General features: G+C 56.2%; 8 protein-coding genes across 11 annotated transcripts; 2 read left to right on the top strand and 6 right to left on the bottom strand.

Annotated features, from left to right (window-relative positions):
- Window positions 1-7: 7 nt before the first annotated feature.
- H310_10138 lies at window positions 8-4,378 on the bottom strand. 2 transcript variants are annotated; one of them, XM_008876408.1, is made up of 18 exons: window positions 4,045-4,378; window positions 3,864-4,002; window positions 3,750-3,812; window positions 3,573-3,689; window positions 3,399-3,506; window positions 3,161-3,300; window positions 2,950-3,102; window positions 2,686-2,854; window positions 2,564-2,637; window positions 2,111-2,507; window positions 1,953-2,065; window positions 1,787-1,907; window positions 1,661-1,734; window positions 1,308-1,614; window positions 693-1,241; window positions 620-641; window positions 424-553; window positions 8-381 (listed from the first exon to the last, which is right to left on the bottom strand). In XM_008876408.1, exons 1-15 carry the CDS (start codon window positions 4,347-4,349, stop codon window positions 888-890), a joined length of 2,634 nt encoding a protein of 877 aa, XP_008874630.1. In that variant the 5' UTR covers window positions 4,350-4,378; the 3' UTR covers window positions 8-381; window positions 424-553; window positions 620-641; window positions 693-887. The 2 variants fall into 2 exon arrangements, with proteins under 2 accessions (XP_008874630.1, XP_008874631.1); XM_008876409.1 differs by having other exon boundaries at window positions 424-641.
- A 58-nt stretch (window positions 4,379-4,436) lies between these two features.
- H310_10137 (hypothetical protein) lies at window positions 4,437-4,953 on the bottom strand. The gene has a single exon (XM_008876407.1). The coding sequence runs from the start codon at window positions 4,889-4,891 to the stop codon at window positions 4,499-4,501; it is 393 nt and encodes a 130-aa protein (XP_008874629.1). The 5' UTR covers window positions 4,892-4,953; the 3' UTR covers window positions 4,437-4,498.
- A 416-nt stretch (window positions 4,954-5,369) lies between these two features.
- Window positions 5,370-7,856, bottom strand: H310_10136 (hypothetical protein). Its single transcript, XM_008876406.1, has 2 exons — window positions 6,902-7,856; window positions 5,370-6,831 (listed from the first exon to the last, which is right to left on the bottom strand). The coding sequence occupies exons 1-2, from the start codon at window positions 7,802-7,804 to the stop codon at window positions 5,452-5,454; spliced, it is 2,283 nt and encodes a 760-aa protein (XP_008874628.1). The 5' UTR covers window positions 7,805-7,856; the 3' UTR covers window positions 5,370-5,451.
- Window positions 7,857-8,499: 643 nt separating this feature from the next.
- On the top strand, window positions 8,500-8,876 carry H310_10135 (hypothetical protein; the record flags this gene model as incomplete). The annotated part of the gene is made up of 1 exon (XM_008876405.1): window positions 8,500-8,876. One exon carries the CDS (start codon window positions 8,500-8,502, stop codon window positions 8,800-8,802), a length of 303 nt encoding a protein of 100 aa, XP_008874627.1. The 3' UTR covers window positions 8,803-8,876.
- Window positions 8,541-10,474, bottom strand: H310_10134 (hypothetical protein). Its single transcript, XM_008876404.1, has 7 exons — window positions 10,265-10,474; window positions 10,100-10,218; window positions 9,986-10,050; window positions 9,752-9,938; window positions 9,600-9,705; window positions 9,353-9,544; window positions 8,541-9,268 (listed from the first exon to the last, which is right to left on the bottom strand). Exons 1-7 carry the CDS (start codon window positions 10,459-10,461, stop codon window positions 8,836-8,838), a joined length of 1,299 nt encoding a protein of 432 aa, XP_008874626.1. The 5' UTR covers window positions 10,462-10,474; the 3' UTR covers window positions 8,541-8,835.
- A 1,296-nt stretch (window positions 10,475-11,770) lies between these two features.
- H310_10133 (hypothetical protein) lies at window positions 11,771-14,884 on the bottom strand. 3 transcript variants are annotated; one of them, XM_008876402.1, is made up of 8 exons: window positions 13,823-14,884; window positions 13,544-13,768; window positions 13,293-13,495; window positions 12,839-13,181; window positions 12,485-12,785; window positions 12,343-12,427; window positions 12,074-12,265; window positions 11,771-12,011 (listed from the first exon to the last, which is right to left on the bottom strand). In XM_008876402.1, exons 1-8 carry the CDS (start codon window positions 14,858-14,860, stop codon window positions 11,870-11,872), a joined length of 2,529 nt encoding a protein of 842 aa, XP_008874624.1. In that variant the 5' UTR covers window positions 14,861-14,884; the 3' UTR covers window positions 11,771-11,869. The 3 variants fall into 3 exon arrangements, with proteins under 3 accessions (XP_008874624.1, XP_008874623.1, XP_008874625.1); XM_008876401.1 differs by having other exon boundaries at window positions 12,343-12,785; XM_008876403.1 differs by lacking the exons at window positions 11,771-12,011; window positions 12,074-12,265 and having other exon boundaries at window positions 12,313-12,785.
- Window positions 14,885-15,091: 207 nt separating this feature from the next.
- On the top strand, window positions 15,092-16,572 carry H310_10132 (hypothetical protein). The gene is made up of 2 exons (XM_008876400.1): window positions 15,092-15,638; window positions 15,689-16,572. Exons 1-2 carry the CDS (start codon window positions 15,348-15,350, stop codon window positions 15,983-15,985), a joined length of 588 nt encoding a protein of 195 aa, XP_008874622.1. The 5' UTR covers window positions 15,092-15,347; the 3' UTR covers window positions 15,986-16,572.
- Window positions 16,061-17,470, bottom strand: H310_10131 (hypothetical protein). Its single transcript, XM_008876399.1, has 5 exons — window positions 17,390-17,470; window positions 17,105-17,317; window positions 16,855-17,054; window positions 16,676-16,803; window positions 16,061-16,628 (listed from the first exon to the last, which is right to left on the bottom strand). The coding sequence occupies exons 1-5, from the start codon at window positions 17,420-17,422 to the stop codon at window positions 16,204-16,206; spliced, it is 999 nt and encodes a 332-aa protein (XP_008874621.1). The 5' UTR covers window positions 17,423-17,470; the 3' UTR covers window positions 16,061-16,203.
- Window positions 17,471-17,648: the final 178 nt, after the last annotated feature.

The raw sequence follows: 17,648 nt of genomic DNA, 5'->3' as shown, positions 1-17,648 counted from the left end.
ATGTACAGAGTATTGAAAAATAGGTATTAAATATTGTGTGCATTTTAAAAACTATCAGTAGAAATATCCTACATGTTCCTTGGAGCGTGGAATTCCAGCATGTTGCCAATGCAATGCTCAGGTTAAAATGAAATCAACTAGCGGAAGAAGAGAGCATGGGTGGGTGGCACCATCGAAATCGTTATCGTTGTCGTCTGTGGCACTTCCGCAATATGGGGTTGCGTGCCGCAAAGTCATGCTGATAAGTCGATGATGCTTGGGTAGATGGGTCATTCCTCGCGCCACTTTAGCACGAGGCGCATCATGTGCGTTGCGACGGGATGTCGCGTGATGGACCATTCAGTCGCAACCACATGGATGCTTAACCTCATGACCCTCCAGCTAGCAAAGACATATGAGGAACGAAACATGGCCAAGCGGCACCTGGGACGCAGGTCGCTGGTTGCAGGCGACCGATGGGACGTCTCGGTCCACCGGGACCCCCTCCACCGCCAGATCCACCGCCACCACCACCTCGTCGTGCGGACGAGCGATGATTCGATTTGGGTGCTTCCTAAAACGCCCATCAATACATGTAACCATGACGTACTAGCTCGAAGATGATGCGATGTCGTCGTACTCCGCCAAAAAACGTTGAGAAGCTACAACAACAGCAGAAAGTCACGACACATGGCGGCCACATTAGCACGTACAAGAGCTGGAAGATGCCAAGTATGCCCCAGAACATATCTGGTACGATGGACAGCCGCAGCCACGACCGCTTCTCGATCACTTGTCCCCCAGACACGTACGTCATGTTCCGTTGCGAAATGCCGCGTGGAACAATAAAACATACGGATAACGTTGCTCTCCATTATCCGGACTTCGCGATGGACATTTGAACCGCGTTACATGAGCGGCTCGTTCAACTTCGTGTCGAGGGTGTCGATGAGGCGTGCAAGGAGGAGGTGCTGCTGCTCCATATATGCGCGCATGACCTCAACCTTCGCCACGGACGAAGGGATCTCCGTCGACGAGAGAGCGTCGCGACGCTTCTGCAAGACCAAACGCAGCGCCTTCATCTCGCGCGCCGTGGCTGCATCCCCCTCGTCCGTGATGCCGAACGAAGCATCCGTCATCGTTTGCAGCTCCACGTACAGTGCCGCGGTGAGAAGCGCTTGCTTCGGGACGGGTGTATTGGACAGACAAAAGTCAGGATGCAGCGACGTGAGGCCTGCTTGGCGCACCTTCGCCATGGACGCCTACCACGCACGCACGCATCGATCGTGCATGTCACAGTCTCCACAAACGCGCGAGGGCAAGCGTACCTGGTACAGCGCCGAGTCGGGCTCGAGTGTTTGCAAAGGGGTTTCTAAATCGAGCCGAATGTGCACACAGTCGTGGCTGTTCACAGGCAAGACAAAGCCATGGTACAGCAAGTAGATCCAGTTGGGCTGGCCATAGTTTTCAAGCACTTGCGCGTTTTCGGGAAATGCCCATGCTGCTTTCGTGACGGCCGTCCGACCGTCCTCCGACAGCGTCGTCGTGTGGACTCGAGCGGGGGCTTCGTTCGTCGGGCCTTCCTTGCAGTTGACCATGTCGAGCATGGGGACCAAATGTCGTTCGCCATGCCACCTGCATGCACATGAATCCGGCCCCGTGCATCGTGACGAGTTGTTACCAAATACTGCGCGTGTCCAGGATGAATCGAGCCCATCGATACCGCTCCCATGTGAAGACCGCGGGCGGGAAGATCTACCCACAGCTTCGATCGAGAAACACTCTTGAAAACAACTCGGTCCGACACCTTTGGAAATTTTGCAAACACGACCCGCTGCATCGCTCGATACGATCGTTCAACTTGGTGCTGGTACGCTAGCACGGCCCGATGCAAGTCGACGGCTTCGAGGACGCCAACTTGGGCCTTCCTACACTAAAGTGTCAACCCATGCACGGGCGATGCTGCCCCGTACGAGTACGTCAACGGCACCGCGCCGTCCTCCAACGACGGAAGCATGGCCAAGTATGGCGCATAGGCAGACGCGTCGCGGCGGACAAATGCTTCGTGCATGACGTGGAGCAGCAGCTACACAACGCCATGAGACGCGATCTGACGTAGTGCTGAACGTACTTCGTGCATCTTGTCGCGGTGGCCGGACGTTCGCTCGAGATGTCGAAACACCGCGGCGAGGTCGGCGGTGTGCATCGCAGACGCCGTGTCCATGACGAGGGCTGTTGGAACCGCCAAGTAAATGTCGTCCGCAGCAATGGCTTGCGTAGCAAACGTTCCATATCCCATCCCGTGGCCAATATACTCGACGCGGAGTTTATTGATCAAAGACGAGTGGGCAAGCCACGCGTGAAAGCGCGCGACCTTGTCTTGTGCAGACGACGGGTGGTCGGCAGTCGTGGCGGCGGGCACTGCGTCGACCGCACTGGCGTCGAGATGGACCGAGGGAAACGGCGACAAGGACGCCACCAAATCTTGAAGGAGAAGCTTTCGTTGAAGGCGAAAGGTCACGACCAACCTACCATGACCTCCATCGATTGTGCCCCATGCAAGACAGCTCGTCAAGTGGCTTACAGCATCGCTGGCGACAGCGACGTCGCATGGACAGCCAAGACGTGCTTGTCATCGTCGGCTGACGTGTCCAGCGCCTACATGACACTGCTCGGTCAAGACATCGGTGCGACGGCGCGGCCTACCATGAGGGTGCTGACGGCTCGCGAACGCACCCACCGGGCCACGTTTTCGATCGACATGACATTGCCCGACGAAAAGTCGAGGCAATCTCTCGATTTCGCACACGCAGCGACGTCGGCGTCGTCCATGACGTGTGCTTGAAGAATCGCCCACCCGACGACATCCGTCGTTCTACAAGACAACGGCTCAGCACCCGGTCGCCGCCACATTCCATCCATGCATGCCCAGCCATCGAATGCGGCGAAAGAAGGGCACACATGACGTACACTCCACTCGGCTGGACGCAAATGGACGTAGACGACGGCACGCCAAACGACGCAAGCAAGTGCGCTGCGGACGGCGACAGCGGCGATGGTAGCGCCAGGCGGACGCAGTCGAACGGGTTTGCCGACATGGTAAACCCGTGGTGCACCAGATAGCTACACAAGGTTCTCTTGAGTGAGCGACCGAGCGGAGATTACGCAGTAGGAATGTTACATGTAGTTGTCGTTGTCGCCGTAATCTTCGACGAGTTGGTCGTTTTTGGCACAGCTCCGGTCGGCCAGGATGCGGACGCCGTCGGGGGAGACCTGGTGGAATTCCAGGAATCGAGCGCCGTTGTTGGCCGGTCGCGTCGTCTATGTAAGGTATGACCATATTACGGCATGCAATGAGAGGAAATCGTGCGAGGAAGGGCATCATGGCGACAGGAAGCAATGAGTTCATGCAAACGTACGGGATGGGCCTGGCCATTGAACATGTCCGCAAATGGCACGAGATACCGAGTGCCTTGGATTGTAAGGGCTCGGGAATCGAGCACGGCTCGAGCCCAAATGTAGTCATCCTACCCGACCACCCATCCAGCCATGAGGAGGACGAAGTCGGCGAAGCTGGCGTCAGAGCTCCATACCAAAGTCAAGCCCGCTTTGCGCTTCTTCAAGATGCTGGACAGTTTTTTGGCTAGCGCTGTGAATGCCGCGGCCGTCTCCTTCTTGGCGTCGAAGATGGACTGGATGAGACCGGCATCCTACAATGCCAAATCGACATGCGCGTCAGGTTCCAAGCTGAAAGGAATGTGGAAAGGTACTTGAAGCGCAAGTACTTCGTCCGTGGTAAACGTCATGGGGGATGGAATGGCCTTGGGCAAGACCTACGTGTGCGGAACGCGTCAGACGTGCTGGACGTCCTGGCGAATGCGTACTGCGAGATAAGGGGCCCATTTCGACGCAGGGCCTTTCAAGCGCTCAAGCAGCAAGAACGCAGCAAGCAGATCGTCATCTGCATGAGGACCGGCATGCAGAAAACCACGTGGAAGGTGCTTTGTCATGGTGTCGCGGCAACTAACATGACCATGGAGAGACTGTCGATTCGAGGGGTCGTACATGACAAGCTCACGAGGCAAGTACAGCACTTCGTCCATCTCGTCGATATCGTTTGTCGCTTGGACTCCAATGCCCATTCCAGGGTACACCGCGAGCTGCACGTCTCCAATGCGGCCCCCGTGCTGACGAATCCACGATTCAAACGATCGCAGGTGCATCTCCGTTGTCGGGACTGGCGCTTCAAACGCATGCAGCCATGCAAGTGCCACGATGCCCACCAAGATCGGGACTGCAACCCATCGCCACGATATCGCGGCCATCTCTGGCTTTCCCGCCTTGCGATGCTTGACACCGAAGTTCACCATGCCGATTCCACACCGTCGATGGATCCAACACCCGGCGAATCATGTCGACCTTGTGTCGATTTTCGTGCGTTTTTTCATTCATTTCTCGCGAAGAATGCTCAATTATACGAAAATGGAGCCAATCAAAGTACGAGGATTCATAAATTATGTCATGTCAGTTGGTGTCGCTTGGACGGTCGGGTCGGCGATTTCGACGGTCGCGTGGATTTCCGGACGTGACGGAGCTGGGCGCATGAAAGAGGCAGCTTCTCCAGCGTAAATGAGTCCGTTTCTGGGTCAAAGATCAAGATGCACTCGATGTCCTTGTTCTCGGTGACCTTGCCTTTGAATTCGATCCCACCAGGTGCATTGGCGTGAGCCACGCTGACCACCATCGTGTTGCCGGCGCTGTCGGTGCTGACAAGCCCAGGAACGCGGGTGTCAACGGACGCAGGCTGGAATTCGTACCGAAAGCTGCAGTGCACATCCAAGGATTCGTCATCACTTTCGTTCAGCGATTTGCCCACATGCACAACGTAGTCTTGGCCAACCCGCGGTTCCATCGTTCGAATGTTCAGTAGTATTCCACGAATTGAAAGAATTCGCAAATTTCGTTGGAACGGGCAATAAATATTCGTGAAATTCATTGCAATACACTTATCGTCAAAAATCGCGAATGTTGCGTCGTCGACATTCGCGGTGCACCAACAAGCAGGAAGGCCAGGACCTCGAGCGCCTTCTCGAGCCAGCAATACCTCCATCGACGTGGCTCGCGCTCGTTGCAGGTACTGCTTACACCTCGTGGGTGCTCGGACGCGTCTCCCACGCCATTCCATCCAAGCATGCATCGCCTCTACCCCGCGTGAAGCAAACGGACGCGAATGTGGCGTTCCTGTCGGTTTGGTACAGAAGTCGACATCTCTGAATGCATCTCGTATGAAGCAGCACTCTGCATCCACGCAGGCATGAAGTCAGCCGCAGTGGAGTGTTTGCGGTGTTTACATTGCGTCTCGACAGACGGGTAAGGTCATGCATCCTTCCCCGCGGCGCAGCGAACGCCTCGATGAATCGTACAGGGTCGAAATTACAACGTTTGGCAGACTACTCCACTGCAAACGACACTTTACAATCCATGGGCGGGCTTCTTGTCCACGTGCTGGTCCGCCAGCGACGCGAGGTTCGTGTACGACGGCGATTTCCGCTTCTTGTCCGACCCCCCCTCGGACGCCGCGACCAGCGACAAAATGTCCTCGATCGACGAGTGGCCGCCGGTGGACGTGGTCCCTTTGTCCTTTGTGTTGCTGAGCGAGCTAAAGTTACTAAACGATCCGAATGCGCTGAGACTTCCGAGCGATGGCACGTGGTGGAGGAACCCGTCCGTCGAATTAATGCGCGGCAGCCGATCCATGGACGGTCCCCGCGGCAAGTTGAGGCGGTCCAGGGATGCGATCCTTGGAAACGACGTCGGCGGCTTGGACGTCGACGGCGCTCCCACGGACGTGTGGGTTGCGCTTGTGGGTTTGGGGGGACTGGTTGCGCCGGCATTGCTCTGGTCGTTGCTAGCGTTGCTCGTCGAGTTGCTTGTCGCCGACACTGTAGACGACGGCGGTTTGGTGGTCGGCTCGGGGGGCATGTTGGCGATAAAGTTGGAAAATTGCTCCAACGAACCGACCCTCGGGATCGTGTTGAGGCACTCGAGTGACGGCGACCGGTACAAGCTGCTACTGTCGTGGTGCGGCGCCGCGTGGTGGTGCGGTAGCCGATGCGACGTTGCCGACGTGGTCGGGTGCAGGCTCTGGAAGCAATCCAGCGATGCGATGCGGGGAAACAAGGACGAGAACGAGTCCACCGATGAAATTCGCGGCAGGTCCTTGTCCGAGTGCATCATCGCCAAGCTATGGTCTCGCTTCATCGTGGATGTCAAGACGGTCCCAGCGGACGTTGCCGCCGCGCCGCCGCCCAGCGACAACGCCGAGGCGGTGCCTTCGGCCTTGATCGTGCTAATATTGGAATGCGTGTTTTCAGCTTCCTTTGAAGTAGCGGGAGGGGATTTGGTGTGCTGCGTGGATCGCTGCGACTGCTGCGGCTGGGCCGATACATCGGACGATGGAGGAGGTTGGTGGTGTTGGTGGGCGTACGATGGGGGTGGCTGGAATTGTGACTGGTGATATGGTTGCTGTGGTGGCTGGTACGGGGCGTGCGAGTGCGGATGGGTCATGCCGCCGTGGAGATGGTTGGCGATGTAGCCGGGATGTGGCTGGCCGGGGTGAGGTGGTGGCTGGTGGAGCAGTGTGGGTTGCGTCGGTGGTGTGTACACGATGCTGCGTGCGTTGGAGAGGAGTCGACTGCGGTCGCGATTCACTTCAGACTCGAGACGCTTTTCTCGGCGCTGTTGGTTCATCCGCTCCCGATCGAGGTAGATGCGTTCGAGCTCGGCCAGTTGCTTTCGCGTCGTTTCGATCTCGTCCTTTGTCGGTTCCTTGGACTTGCGGCGGAAAATGATCTGGACATGGAGTGGCAGTGAGTGGAAGATCATGGATGGAATGCTCGAAGACGAGCGATGTCAGACGCACCTTGCCGATGCACTGGTTCCCCGTGTATTTCTTCGATATCCGCATGGGATCGCAGTTGAGCAACTTGCTTAGAAATGTGCGCAACGTCGTGCCTTCCGCAAGCGGGAGGTTCCCGTGCTTGAACTCCTCGATCAACCTGTCACAGTACGCGGCCTCCTCCGACGTCCACTTGCCCTTGCGCATTTTCGCCGAGTGCATCGAGGTATTGCTGCTCTGGTCGTAAGAGTTGTCGAGAAAGACCTCGGGTGGCAACTCGTACACGCTTGCGCTTGCAAAGTGGCCGGCTCCAGCGGACGGACCAGACTGTATCGCATTGTTGTGCACGAGGTGATGGGGAGGCTGTTGTTGCTGGTTCGACGACGACAAAGAATAGCCTGGTGGTGCTTGTGTCGTGTAGTCGGGTTGGTGGTGGTGTTGATGTTGTTGCTGCTGCTGCTGCTCCTGCATGGTCGTCGCGGGGCGGGTGAGTGGAAGATGCCGCTGGATAGGCACACGACAAACCGGACAGATTTTGGCGTTCTGCGTGTACACTTCAATGCATTGATAATGGAATTGATGCTGGCACGGTTCGAGCACGATATTGGGGGGGATCGTGTGGGACATGCACACTGGGCACGTTGCTTGCCGTCGTGTTCCAATCATGCAATTCTGCTGCGGGGGGTATCCTTGCATGTTTCCGCCTTGGTAATATGCCATATCGCCTTTCGACGATCCGTTCATATGCTGTACATGGTCCTGCGACGTCGTCGTGCTGCTGTCGCCGACGGGGGTGGTGCCTGAATTCATCGGTGCGCCTGGATGCATCGAGTTGGTTGTGGATGTTGCATGGTGGTGCTGTCCAATGGATGATGATGATGCACTCATCCCATGTGGAAGAGCTTTCCTCTCCTCCATCTGCATCATTCAAGCGCGTCCGTCGTGGAGAGCGCGTGCCGCCTTGCCGAGCCCGGGGATATTTTTGTATATGTACCACGCGAATACTCTGGCATACTTTATCGCCAATGTTATACCGTCAACGTCAAGTTTAAATCGGATTGGCTGATATTCATATTTTTAGCCAATCAACGCGTTTCCCATGCCCAAGGCTTCTCTCTCAAAAAAGCCAGCGCAATAAAAAAAGTACCCCGAGGTAATACAAACACCCTGTTTAAAGTTTTGAAGGCACCTGTTTCGCGTCAATAAAATGACGCCCCTGTCACACCCACCCTGGAAGATGCGCGATTCCAGGGCCACACACAGGTGGGACGATCGGCATGCTCTACTGCTCGCACGACATACCCGCCAAAGAGCAGGCATACTCAAAGTCCAACGACATCGTGTGCTTTCTTGAGCCGTGCAAGGGTTTAAGCCCTCTGTATGTTGTAACTTCAAGGTCCGTCCGTGTTGATGACACTTGTGGTGCAATCCATGTGAACAATAATCTCACCAAAATATCGTTTTTGGATATTTTGATATCAAGCACATGAAGGCTTCGCTTACGAAAAATTGTCAATTCAACGTTGAATAGTAAGAAGTTTTTAAATGACTTACACAATAGAACAACATTCCTCGGGACATAAATCACCATGGCATATATGGGTATATCTTGTCGTGGTGTCATGTTGGACGAGACCAAATGCCATGCAGCATTGCGTGGTCACCCGAACACAGCGATCGTCGAGGAACTGCGGGAGATGCTGCGACGGGAACCGACGCGGCTCGATGTGAAGGAAGATCTCGAGGAAGAAATTGACGAGTACCATCGCCGAGAAGCTGCACAGAGACACCAGCAGCCCAAACGAGCGTTGGCGAAGCAACCCCGCGACCACGCAAGTTTCCACGACGAGTTTAGTTCGATCTCGCATGTGTCCTCGCACCTCCGACCGTCGACGTCCATGAGGCATGACACTCCCTCCACGTAGAATATATGGACAAATGGTGTCCGAAAATAGTGTTTAACAGGAGAACGGGGCCTTTGTCTCGTATGAGTTTGCCATGCGATGGACGGAGCTGATCACCCCGACGATGGCAACAACGGTACTCGCAACTGCAACGCCGTGCAGGACGCGCGCATGCCCCCGCGTCATTTCGTCTCGGAGAATCACAGGAGCAAGGAGGAACGGAAACACATATGTCGTGGTGACACCGCTGATGGCCCCAACAAACCCGAGGAGGTCATTGATGAACGGCACGACGTTCGAGACGAGGAAACTCGTACACACAATCGAACCAGTGATTCCAAGCCACGCCGTTCGATTCGCGACGGACGCGTGCTTGCTCTTTTCGTGTGATCGGTGGAGCACCCGCTGCTCGACTGCCCGCGCGAGCACCATGACCGCCATCACATAAGCAACCACAATGTGGCACAAGATGAAGATCGAGCACCACCTACACATACATTCTGCATTAAAAGACTGGAAACAGTCGTGAAGGCACTGATTGGTTGAAATCCACCAATGAGAAATGTTGTACCGGCGCATCGTCAAGTTCGCCATGTTGTTCGTGATGGGATTTGTCACGACTTCACCGACAAAGTAGTAGCCCACGACGGCCATCGGGATGTACACGACCGTGAAGAAGGATGTGGCGGCAACGATCGACTTGGAAAATTCGCGTGGATCGCGCATTTCCGACATGATTTCTACAAAAAAGACGTGGCCAGACCTACACTCGCATTAAAAGAACAAATAATCCTTTAAAAGACACACATAGCACGTACATTGCAAACACCACATCCATGCAAGCGACGACGGCGGCGTCGAAAGTTGCATTCGACACCCACGACGTCGTTGTCGGCTGGACATTCCCGCGCCACGCGATCTCGACTAGAAGGCGACGTTGGAGTCGAGGGCAGCTCCACGACACACGTACCAAGGATGACTAGGATTGGGACGATCATGGACACTGCGCCGACCACCGCGATCGAGTTCATCTCGGTGAAACTGCGATACTGCGCCAAAGGGAGAACAAGCGCGGCCACCATGAGGGCGCAGTAGACGAAGCAAAGTCCGTTAATCATTTCTTGAAGGAACAGCGATGCAGTCAACTGGAACGAAAACTACGCAGGTTCATGACGTTGCGAGGTGAAGACACACGAAGACTTACACAGGTCCCGATGATGTATGTGTACCCAAAGAGAGTGACGAAGGCTTTCCCGAGGTTGCCGTACGCTGCCCAGAAAATGAGTGGCAGGACGATGGGGTGAACGGGTGCGAATACCTTCGTAACCAAGGTCGGCGAATACGACCGCGTGGGGAACGTGGCATTTCATGCGAGTCATGAGGATGCCGCTGTAGAGAGAGCCTGCCAGCGTAGATACAAGAAGCAGGGCGCCCCATCTAGTCACAGCACGTGAGGGAAAGCTCGTATTGTGATCATACGGACATCCATCCGAGCTTGGAAAAGGCGTGAGCGAGGCCCAAAACACCGATGCCGACGACGTTGGCGACCACGATAAACATGCTGTCGATCCATGTGTTCTTGCGCTGTTCTCCATCTCTCTGCAGATGGGCTTTCATATCGTCTTCGCCATGGCGAAGCGGCTGCGATGTTGGCAGCAGCAACGGCGCTCTCAGTTCCATGTTCGACCCAAATCTTTGTTGCCCATGGGGGCGGTATCCGGATATTATTCGGATCACGACGTTTCGTCAAATGATCGGATTTTGGAGAGAGCCCAGGAAGTGGAGGGCGACCCAGTGCGTCGCCGCCATGAGGCCGCGAGGACGCCTCGAGGTACCACCAGGGGGTGCGTTGTGCTGGAGTACGCAGAGCTCGTCGAACACTTCTTGTGACAGATGGTCCTCCCCGCAGTCGAAGGAGTGTTCGTTGACGCCGACAGGGGAGTCCGAGGGCGAAACACATACAGAGGTAGTGTAATGGAGCTAGAATTTTGGTGTGGACGCTAGTCGTATCAGCGCAGACCGCTTCTTGGAGCTCCTGTGCTGCGTCGCTAAAGATCAAAATCCAGACCGATTGTATGCGTGGATAACTATAGCTTGAACCGTACATTATACACTCGACAACATGGCCATGACGGAAGTGCACTTGCCATGCACGCCGCCGTGGCAGTTGACACCCCTGGATTCGTTGCATGTGCACGATCTGTATGAACGGCCATGAGGTTTTGCAGGACGTCGACGAGGGAATTGCCAGTGACTTCGCCCCAGGAGGGAGCGGAGGGACTCAACGCGGTGGCCTGAACGACGGCATACAATGCGTTGCAATTGACTCTCGTGGGAATTTTAGCGAGGGCGTCCGCAGCTGGAGGCTCTAGGTTGTTCAGTACTGCAGTGAACCCAGCATCCGCTTGGCACAATCGCAACGTCCAACAAGATAGGGGCAAAGGAGGGATCGCGGTCCGTCGTGGCGCGCGCAGCGGTGAGAACGGACGATAAAGACCCAAGGATCGTCATGACGAGTACACCCTGGAACAAGGGGGACGTGGCAGTATCGTGTCGGAGGCGCAATGCGATGGCGGTTGGTGTTGGCGATGGAATTGTACTTTGGAAAGCCGCCGTGTTGTTGGCCATTTCAAACCGTCATGGAAGATGCGCGCGCTGTACGTCGGCTTGGTTTTTGCTGTGTTGAAATTACGACGAGTCACATGGCCAAGAAATCTATGCCGTTCCATTGCGCGGCGATCTTTTGCGGTTGGATCAAGGAACAAAGTGCACGAAACCCGCCCTTCGACCTAATGTCCGCGCTGGCGCGACTCCATCGTTCGCTTGAGAGGTCGCCCTTGGCGCCCCGTCCGAGCCCTCCGACCCACGGCCGAAAACCATGTCGATAGATCGACTATAGAAGAGTAAATGGCGACATGCGCGGCGCGAGGAGGTGCCAAAGATGCGTTCGACTGGGCAAGTCTCGGGTCGCCCTCTGCGAACCTCTCTCGACTCAAATTCGGTGCCCATGGCGGCTGACCCACCGTCATCAACGTTCACTCGAGGAAATTTTCATGTACGCGATCCGTTGTCGCGGAAAACGTCCATGTCATTCATAGATAAAGACGGGCTTGAGCTTAGTCGTGTGGCCGCGAAACGCCGAGCCGTCGGCAAGCGCCCACTCGAGAGCGACCGCAATGCCTTGTCCAGAGGAGACTGGGCATCTCGGCGTCATGCACTGGAGTACGCCACTGGGACACAACCCACGTGAGACCACAACGATTCCCAACCAACGCTCGAGGCAAACGCGTACTTGGTCACAGTGGCTGGCACGACGGCTTCAAACCCCATCGACGACGCGAATCGCACGCGGATCTGGCCAGTGTCGACGAAATGGTCGCCGAAGATGCGCAGCTCGGTGCCACCGGCCTTGGGTCCTCGCGCCGGCGCGAGGGTGGTAAAGACGGGCTCTTGTACAAAGTGGACGAGGGTCGGCGAGTCGAGCCTGCGGCCAACATCCATTGTGAAGACGAGTTGTCGCTGCCCAGGCATGCCTCCCTCAAACAAGGACGCGGCACGTACGTGGAATCCAGTTGTAAGTGGTTCCCGACCGTCCACGTGCCCGTGAACTGTTGGCCATTGAGTGCCACAGCGACGTCGCAGCGTCCTGTCCATTCCATGTTTCAAACCCCAACCGTCCATTCCACGGATGGATGCAGCAGACCTGGGGCGAACGGCGGCGCTCGACACACCACGCGATGGTCGCGATCAAGCGTTCCGTCCACGTACTTGGTCGTTTTCCCGTTCGAGAACGCCACGCGAATCGCGCCGCCAAAGTCGCGCAGGCCCGCGCCATCGATCACGACGTCGTCGTCGCCCCGACACGACAGAAACTTGGTCGAAATGGACGATAGCCGCGGCGGCGCAAAGTAGCAAAAGTGCTGACCATATCCTGTAAAGACCGAGTGCGTACACGGCTCAAACTCGGTCAGGTCGCTGAAGTAGTCCACGCCATTCAGGGTTAACTGGCATAACCATGAGCGCTGGCGCCGTGGGAGAGATCGCAGAGACGACGTACTTCGACCAGCGCCATCGCGTGCCCTTCGCCCGGCTCGAGCGTCCATGACGGTGTCCTGCAAGACAGCGTGAGTCCGTCCATGGACTTTGTCATTGGAACGTCATGGACGTCGTGGTAGAGTTTGGCGCCGCGGAATCGCAAGTGGCACCGAAACGTGTCGGGAATGGGTACACCCACATGCAAGTGGAGGATCGTGCCGCCCGTCGCTGGACCTTGCAGCGGCGCATACCGGCGTAGCTTGGGCGGGGCGTAGTACGTGAACGGCGCCTTGGGTGCCACGGGAAAGAACACGATGCCGCCATCCAGGCTCACCTGCAGCGCCATCGCTTCCGTCTGCGAATGACTTGCCAGCACATTCAAGTGAGATGAATTTCGTTGTGTGTGCCAAACCATGCCAGCCATCGTTCAAGCAACGCAAACGCCACGATTCGTTTCAAACAAGCACATGGCGTACCGAAACTGGTCGACCATGGCGTTCCGCGGCGTCGTGCAATGGATAAACTTACGGCAGGACGAGACGAAGCCGGGGACGGTTTGAAGGAGCTCGGACGTGTGCAGGACGTAAAATCGCACGCGGATGAGGCCATGGGGATCGTCGAAGGTCGAGTCCTCGAGAGCGATGTTGGGACGGTCGTCGTGGCTGCGGGCGTAGCCAAACTGCAACGGGTCAGCATCGATTCCTTCCAAGAGGATGTAACCACGTACAGAGAGGCGAAGGTGGAGGTCCGTGCCGCCCATGGACACTCCATGCGCCGGCGACACGAACTCGCACGAAGGCTTGAGGTACACAAGCAGCGGAGCCGCCGTCGTCGAACTGAAATGAGCACCACCGTTGACGGAGACTGCAACGTCGTAGTGACCAGGGTCGTTGAACCGAGGGCTTTGAACGACGAGCGTCGTCATGTCGTTCGTGGCCAGCATCGCTTCGACCTGGAGGAGCGGCCATGAGCGTCAGGCAGTGTATGCCACAATGTCGACTATCACCTGGTAGTGCCGCTGGTCATGTTGGGATGACGAAATTGGTGTGGCTTTGGTGAAGCGCACGATCGCTCTGTGGTTGCCGCCGGCATCTTGCCGACGACGTACCGCCGGAGCAGCCAAATGCAGCCCATGGATCTGCAACGTTTGTCCTTCGATGTAATAACATGATGGCGGCGACACCCCTGTCAAGATCGGAGGTGCGAAAATGGTAAATAGGCCGTGACCTCGCCAAGATGTCCATGAGGTTTCGTCGGGCTCTGTGATCGATGCTGCCGCCGTGAAATCGATCAAATTGAACGTCATTTGAAGCGAGTACGTGCCGACTGCAAGATGTGCCGGTAGATGCACGGACACGGCCACTCCATCGGTCGCGCCGTCGTCAGGCAGCACGACGTTGCCTCGAAGCGACTCGTGCACGACTTTCGTCGTTGTAGATGTGTGCAAGAGGACGCGAAACACCATCGAGTGAGTTTTCACGTCCAAGGCAAGGCGCTCACGTTGCGTTGGGGCATGCACATGCTGCGGTGTCTCGGCTAAAGTCAACCGCATCGACAGATCCACTTGATCGCTCGCGACGGCGGCAAGCGACACAGCAAGAGGGCTTACGTGGAAAATGGACGGCTGCTGGTAGTATACGAATGGCTGCTTGCACTGGACGTAGGGACTGCCGCGAACAGATATCCACAACGATACAGTTCCCCACGACTTGCACGTGGCGTGAAGCAACGGGCAGGTGTACGGGACAGTTTTGCATTCGATCTTGGACGAGTTGAAGATCGTCGCCGCCACGGACGCGAGGATCGTGTTGCCGTGCATGAATCGGACCTTGGCATCGTCGAGATCCGTCGGTTGCGCCCACGACGGCGTGAGCGCCACCGGCGATGCCTGCAGATCCGTATTACCGCAAAAATTGAAGCCAGTGCCATGGATGATGAACTTGGTGCCTCCAGTGGATGGTCCGCATGATGGAGATAGCTCGTTTGCATCGAACGGCGGAATTTGCACGCCAGCGGGGTCGTCCAGCGGCAGCGACCCTCGCATGGCGGTCCACGGGCCATGAAACGGTCGGAGCATGCATTCCTGAAAAAACGTGGGAAAATAAAACCCGATACGTTTTATTCACGTTTGTCCATATAACGTGCGTTTAAGATCCACTTGTTGAGATAACCCTATATTACTTAGACTGGGACGAGAGTTCAGTTTGAGGGGGTGCGACATAGGGGTACCTCAAAAACAAGCTCCCATTCAAATACATGGGGGGGTACCACTAAAGGACAAACCCGAAACCTGTTCGGTTCCCATTACCAACTGGGTCCGCGTCGTGCTTCCGCGCCGCCTCGACCGATGCTTCGACGACGGATGCCCCGCGCTTCCTTGGCTATGTTGCTGTGTATTGTCGCGTGTGTTCTTCACGTGACCGAAGCTGCCGGGCCAGGGAAGGACTGCGCCAAGACCGTTTGCACAAACAAAACCAGGTGGGGCGGCTTCGTCAAGGACACCAACGGCGCCAAGAACTGCCCATGCAGCGATGGACCGACGTGCGACTGTTTCCAAGGCGAACCAAATTTCTTTCTGTGCTTGTCGTTGGCAGGGGACTACTTGGTGGGGAACCCCGCGGTTGGCGACAAGTGTGGCGATCAGCAGTACGACTGCCGTGAGTCTCCATCCTTTACGTTGCAACGATTGTTTCACCAACTTGCCTTCTGATGCACAGGCAACTGCCCCACCACACCCAGTATCGCGCCCACGACAACTCCCTTGTTTTCATCAATCACTGCGACTCCAGGCGGCAAACCAAGTCCCAGCAGTTCGTCTCCAAGTACGGTGCCCGTCTGCATCCACCGGAGTTGCTTTGACGTTTTCGTTTAGATAACTTGGTACCCGGGGCAACTACGACTAACCCAGCGGCTATACCCATGGACACGACCCTTGCAATGTGGCAAGTTGCCCTTGCCATCGCGTCCGGCGTCCTCATGCTCGTCGTGCTCGTGTGTGTCCTTGTATCGTGGCGGAAAGCATGCACTGCGTCGCGGGCCACCGACAAGCATGCCCATGAAGATGCTCGCTTCTACAGGGACAACTATCGATCTCAGACGTTCCAGCAGTCGCATCCGCCGCAGACTGCCGCGTCGCATCGCCGGTCGTCCTTGGCGCAATCCATGTTGATTGACCAGACGCCGACACAGCAGCCGCGTGCACCGCCGCCGCCCGTGGTGTCGTTTTAAGTTTTGTACTGCACACCACGAATTCTTTTATTTCCGACGCGAGCGGTCTTTTATGTAAGAGTTTGTTCTTTAATGTGTTGTTTTCTTCCGTTCAGTCAAACAGGGGGTGGGTTTTAATTGCGACCACGTTTTTAAACTCGTTCTTTTATTCTCCCATGGTTACTTGGCCGCCTTCAATGCTTTCTTCAAGCGCACCTTTTCCGCGACAATGTCGGCCAGGACTTGCTCGTACAGCGTCGGGTCGACCGCTTCCTTCTTCTCCTTGAATTGGACCTCGACTTCGCGGAGGGTGTCCAGGCGCTCCTGCATCTCCTCCACGGACGTTGCTGCCGACGGGGCATCTGCTTGCAAGGCGCCGGCAGGGATTTCCGCGTCCCCTTGGCCTTCTTGGCCGTCCGCGTAGCGGCCGCAGTTCTTGATGCGGATGTCGGCAGATGGCCGGCCGTGGGGTGAAGATCCATACGACGAAACCTTCTCGACAACGTCCATCCCTTCAATCACTTTGCCAAACACAACGTGCTTGCCGTCCAGCCATTCCGTGTTGGCCGTGCAGATGAAGAACTGGCTGCCATTCGTGTTGGGGCCTGTTGAACGGTCGTTTTAGCGCATCACTGTCAGCAGATAAAGAGACCTGCATTCGCCATGCTGAGCGTCCCAGGACCCATATGCGGCACGGACAAGTTCTCGTCGGGAAAACGCGCGCCGTAGATCGACACCCCGCCGGTGCCGTTGCCGTTGGTAAAGTCCCCGCCTTGGATCCTACAATTACAACGTCATGGAGACAGGTTGGGATGACGCGTAGGCGCTAACATGAAGTTTGGAATGATGCGATGGAACGGGCTGCCCTTGTAGTGCAATGTTTGGTTCGGATGACTCTTCTCACCCGTGCACAACGCGACGAAGTTCGCGACCGTCTTGGGCTGGACGTCGTCGTAGAGCCCCATGACAATCTTTCCCGCGTCGCGGCCGTCAATGGCCACGTCAAAGAAGACTTTTGACCGTACGTTCAGCTTGGACAACATCGTGAGAACGTTTTGGACGCGATGCCCACGACACTCACCTCGACATTATCGCCCGCCACTCCAAGTTGACGCTTGATCGATTCATAGCTGGGCAAGACACCAATCGACGTACCGACAAAGTACCCTGCGGCAAAGAGACCGCCGAAGAGAACGGCAGTGCCGAGGCCTAGGCCCGACGATGGTTCATCGAGCGGCGTCGGCAGCTTCGGGTTACTCTTATTCACCGTCGAGAAGCATGCGCGCTTCTTCCCCTACACGCGCATGCATGCCACGGTTGAAGTCCTCCATTTGATCACTCTGCATGAAAGAGGCGTCGTCTCTACCGCAAAGATCGTGCATCGTCGCGACAGCAGCATACTTGTGCTCGTGAGGTCCACCGACTCAGATCGATGGTCGTCCTGTCGATTTAGTACCTTGATGGTAGTACTAATCACCTCCCTTACTAGTTCATTACTGTAGTTCATGTAGTGTTCGAGAAAATTTATGGTAACATGGACGTAGTATGCTTTTGGTTGTTTAGGGTCCATCTGTACGTTGTTTTTTTCCGCCGTGGATAAAACGAGCGGTGAACCATGCTGATGG

The sequence above is a fragment of the Aphanomyces invadans genome (genome assembly GCF_000520115.1).
Source record: "Aphanomyces invadans strain NJM9701 unplaced genomic scaffold supercont1.24, whole genome shotgun sequence".
Taxonomy (NCBI): Eukaryota; Oomycota; class Saprolegniomycetes; order Saprolegniales; family Verrucalvaceae; genus Aphanomyces; species Aphanomyces invadans.
The sequence above is the reverse complement of the archived record's forward strand: the minus strand, read 5'-3'. Positions and strand labels throughout refer to the sequence as shown.

Coding starts and splice junctions, on each gene's coding strand:
- H310_10132 (XM_008876400.1), top strand. CDS start 15,348: ATGGACCGACGTGCGACTGTTTCCAAGGCGAACCAAATTTCTTTCTGT. Junction 15,639..15,688: donor TCCCAGCAGTTCGTCTCCAA/GTACGGTGCCCG, acceptor GTTTTCGTTTAG/ATAACTTGGTACCCGGGGCA.
- H310_10137 (XM_008876407.1), bottom strand. CDS start 4,891: ATGGAACCGCGGGTTGGCCAAGACTACGTTGTGCATGTGGGCAAATCG.
- H310_10133 (XM_008876402.1), bottom strand. CDS start 14,860: ATGCGAGGGTCGCTGCCGCTGGACGACCCCGCTGGCGTGCAAATTCCG. Junction 12,266..12,342: donor CACTTACAACTGGATTCCAC/GTACGTGCCGCG, acceptor TGTTGGCCGCAG/GCTCGACTCGCCGACCCTCG. Junction 12,012..12,073: donor GTGCCAGCCACTGTGACCAA/GTACGCGTTTGC, acceptor GTTGTGTCCCAG/TGGCGTACTCCAGTGCATGA.
- H310_10131 (XM_008876399.1), bottom strand. CDS start 17,422: ATGCTGCTGTCGCGACGATGCACGATCTTTGCG. Junction 17,055..17,104: donor TGGCGGGCGATAATGTCGAG/GTGAGTGTCGTG, acceptor ATGTTGTCCAAG/CTGAACGTACGGTCAAAAGT. Junction 16,804..16,854: donor CGCATCATTCCAAACTTCAT/GTTAGCGCCTAC, acceptor TTGTAATTGTAG/GATCCAAGGCGGGGACTTTA.
- H310_10134 (XM_008876404.1), bottom strand. CDS start 10,461: ATGGAACTGAGAGCGCCGTTGCTGCTGCCAACATCGCAGCCGCTTCGC. Junction 9,939..9,985: donor CATACATCATCGGGACCTGT/GTAAGTCTTCGT, acceptor GAACCTGCGTAG/TTTTCGTTCCAGTTGACTGC. Junction 9,269..9,352: donor GCGAACTTGACGATGCGCCG/GTACAACATTTC, acceptor ATGTATGTGTAG/GTGGTGCTCGATCTTCATCT.
- H310_10136 (XM_008876406.1), bottom strand. CDS start 7,804: ATGATGCAGATGGAGGAGAGGAAAGCTCTTCCACATGGGATGAGTGCA. Junction 6,832..6,901: donor GGAACCAGTGCATCGGCAAG/GTGCGTCTGACA, acceptor CTCCATGTCCAG/ATCATTTTCCGCCGCAAGTC.
- H310_10138 (XM_008876409.1), bottom strand. CDS start 4,349: ATGGTGAACTTCGGTGTCAAGCATCGCAAGGCGGGAAAGCCAGAGATG. Junction 3,813..3,863: donor AATGGGCCCCTTATCTCGCA/GTACGCATTCGC, acceptor CCGCACACGTAG/GTCTTGCCCAAGGCCATTCC. Junction 1,735..1,786: donor TGTTTGCAAAATTTCCAAAG/GTGTCGGACCGA, acceptor AGCTGTGGGTAG/ATCTTCCCGCCCGCGGTCTT.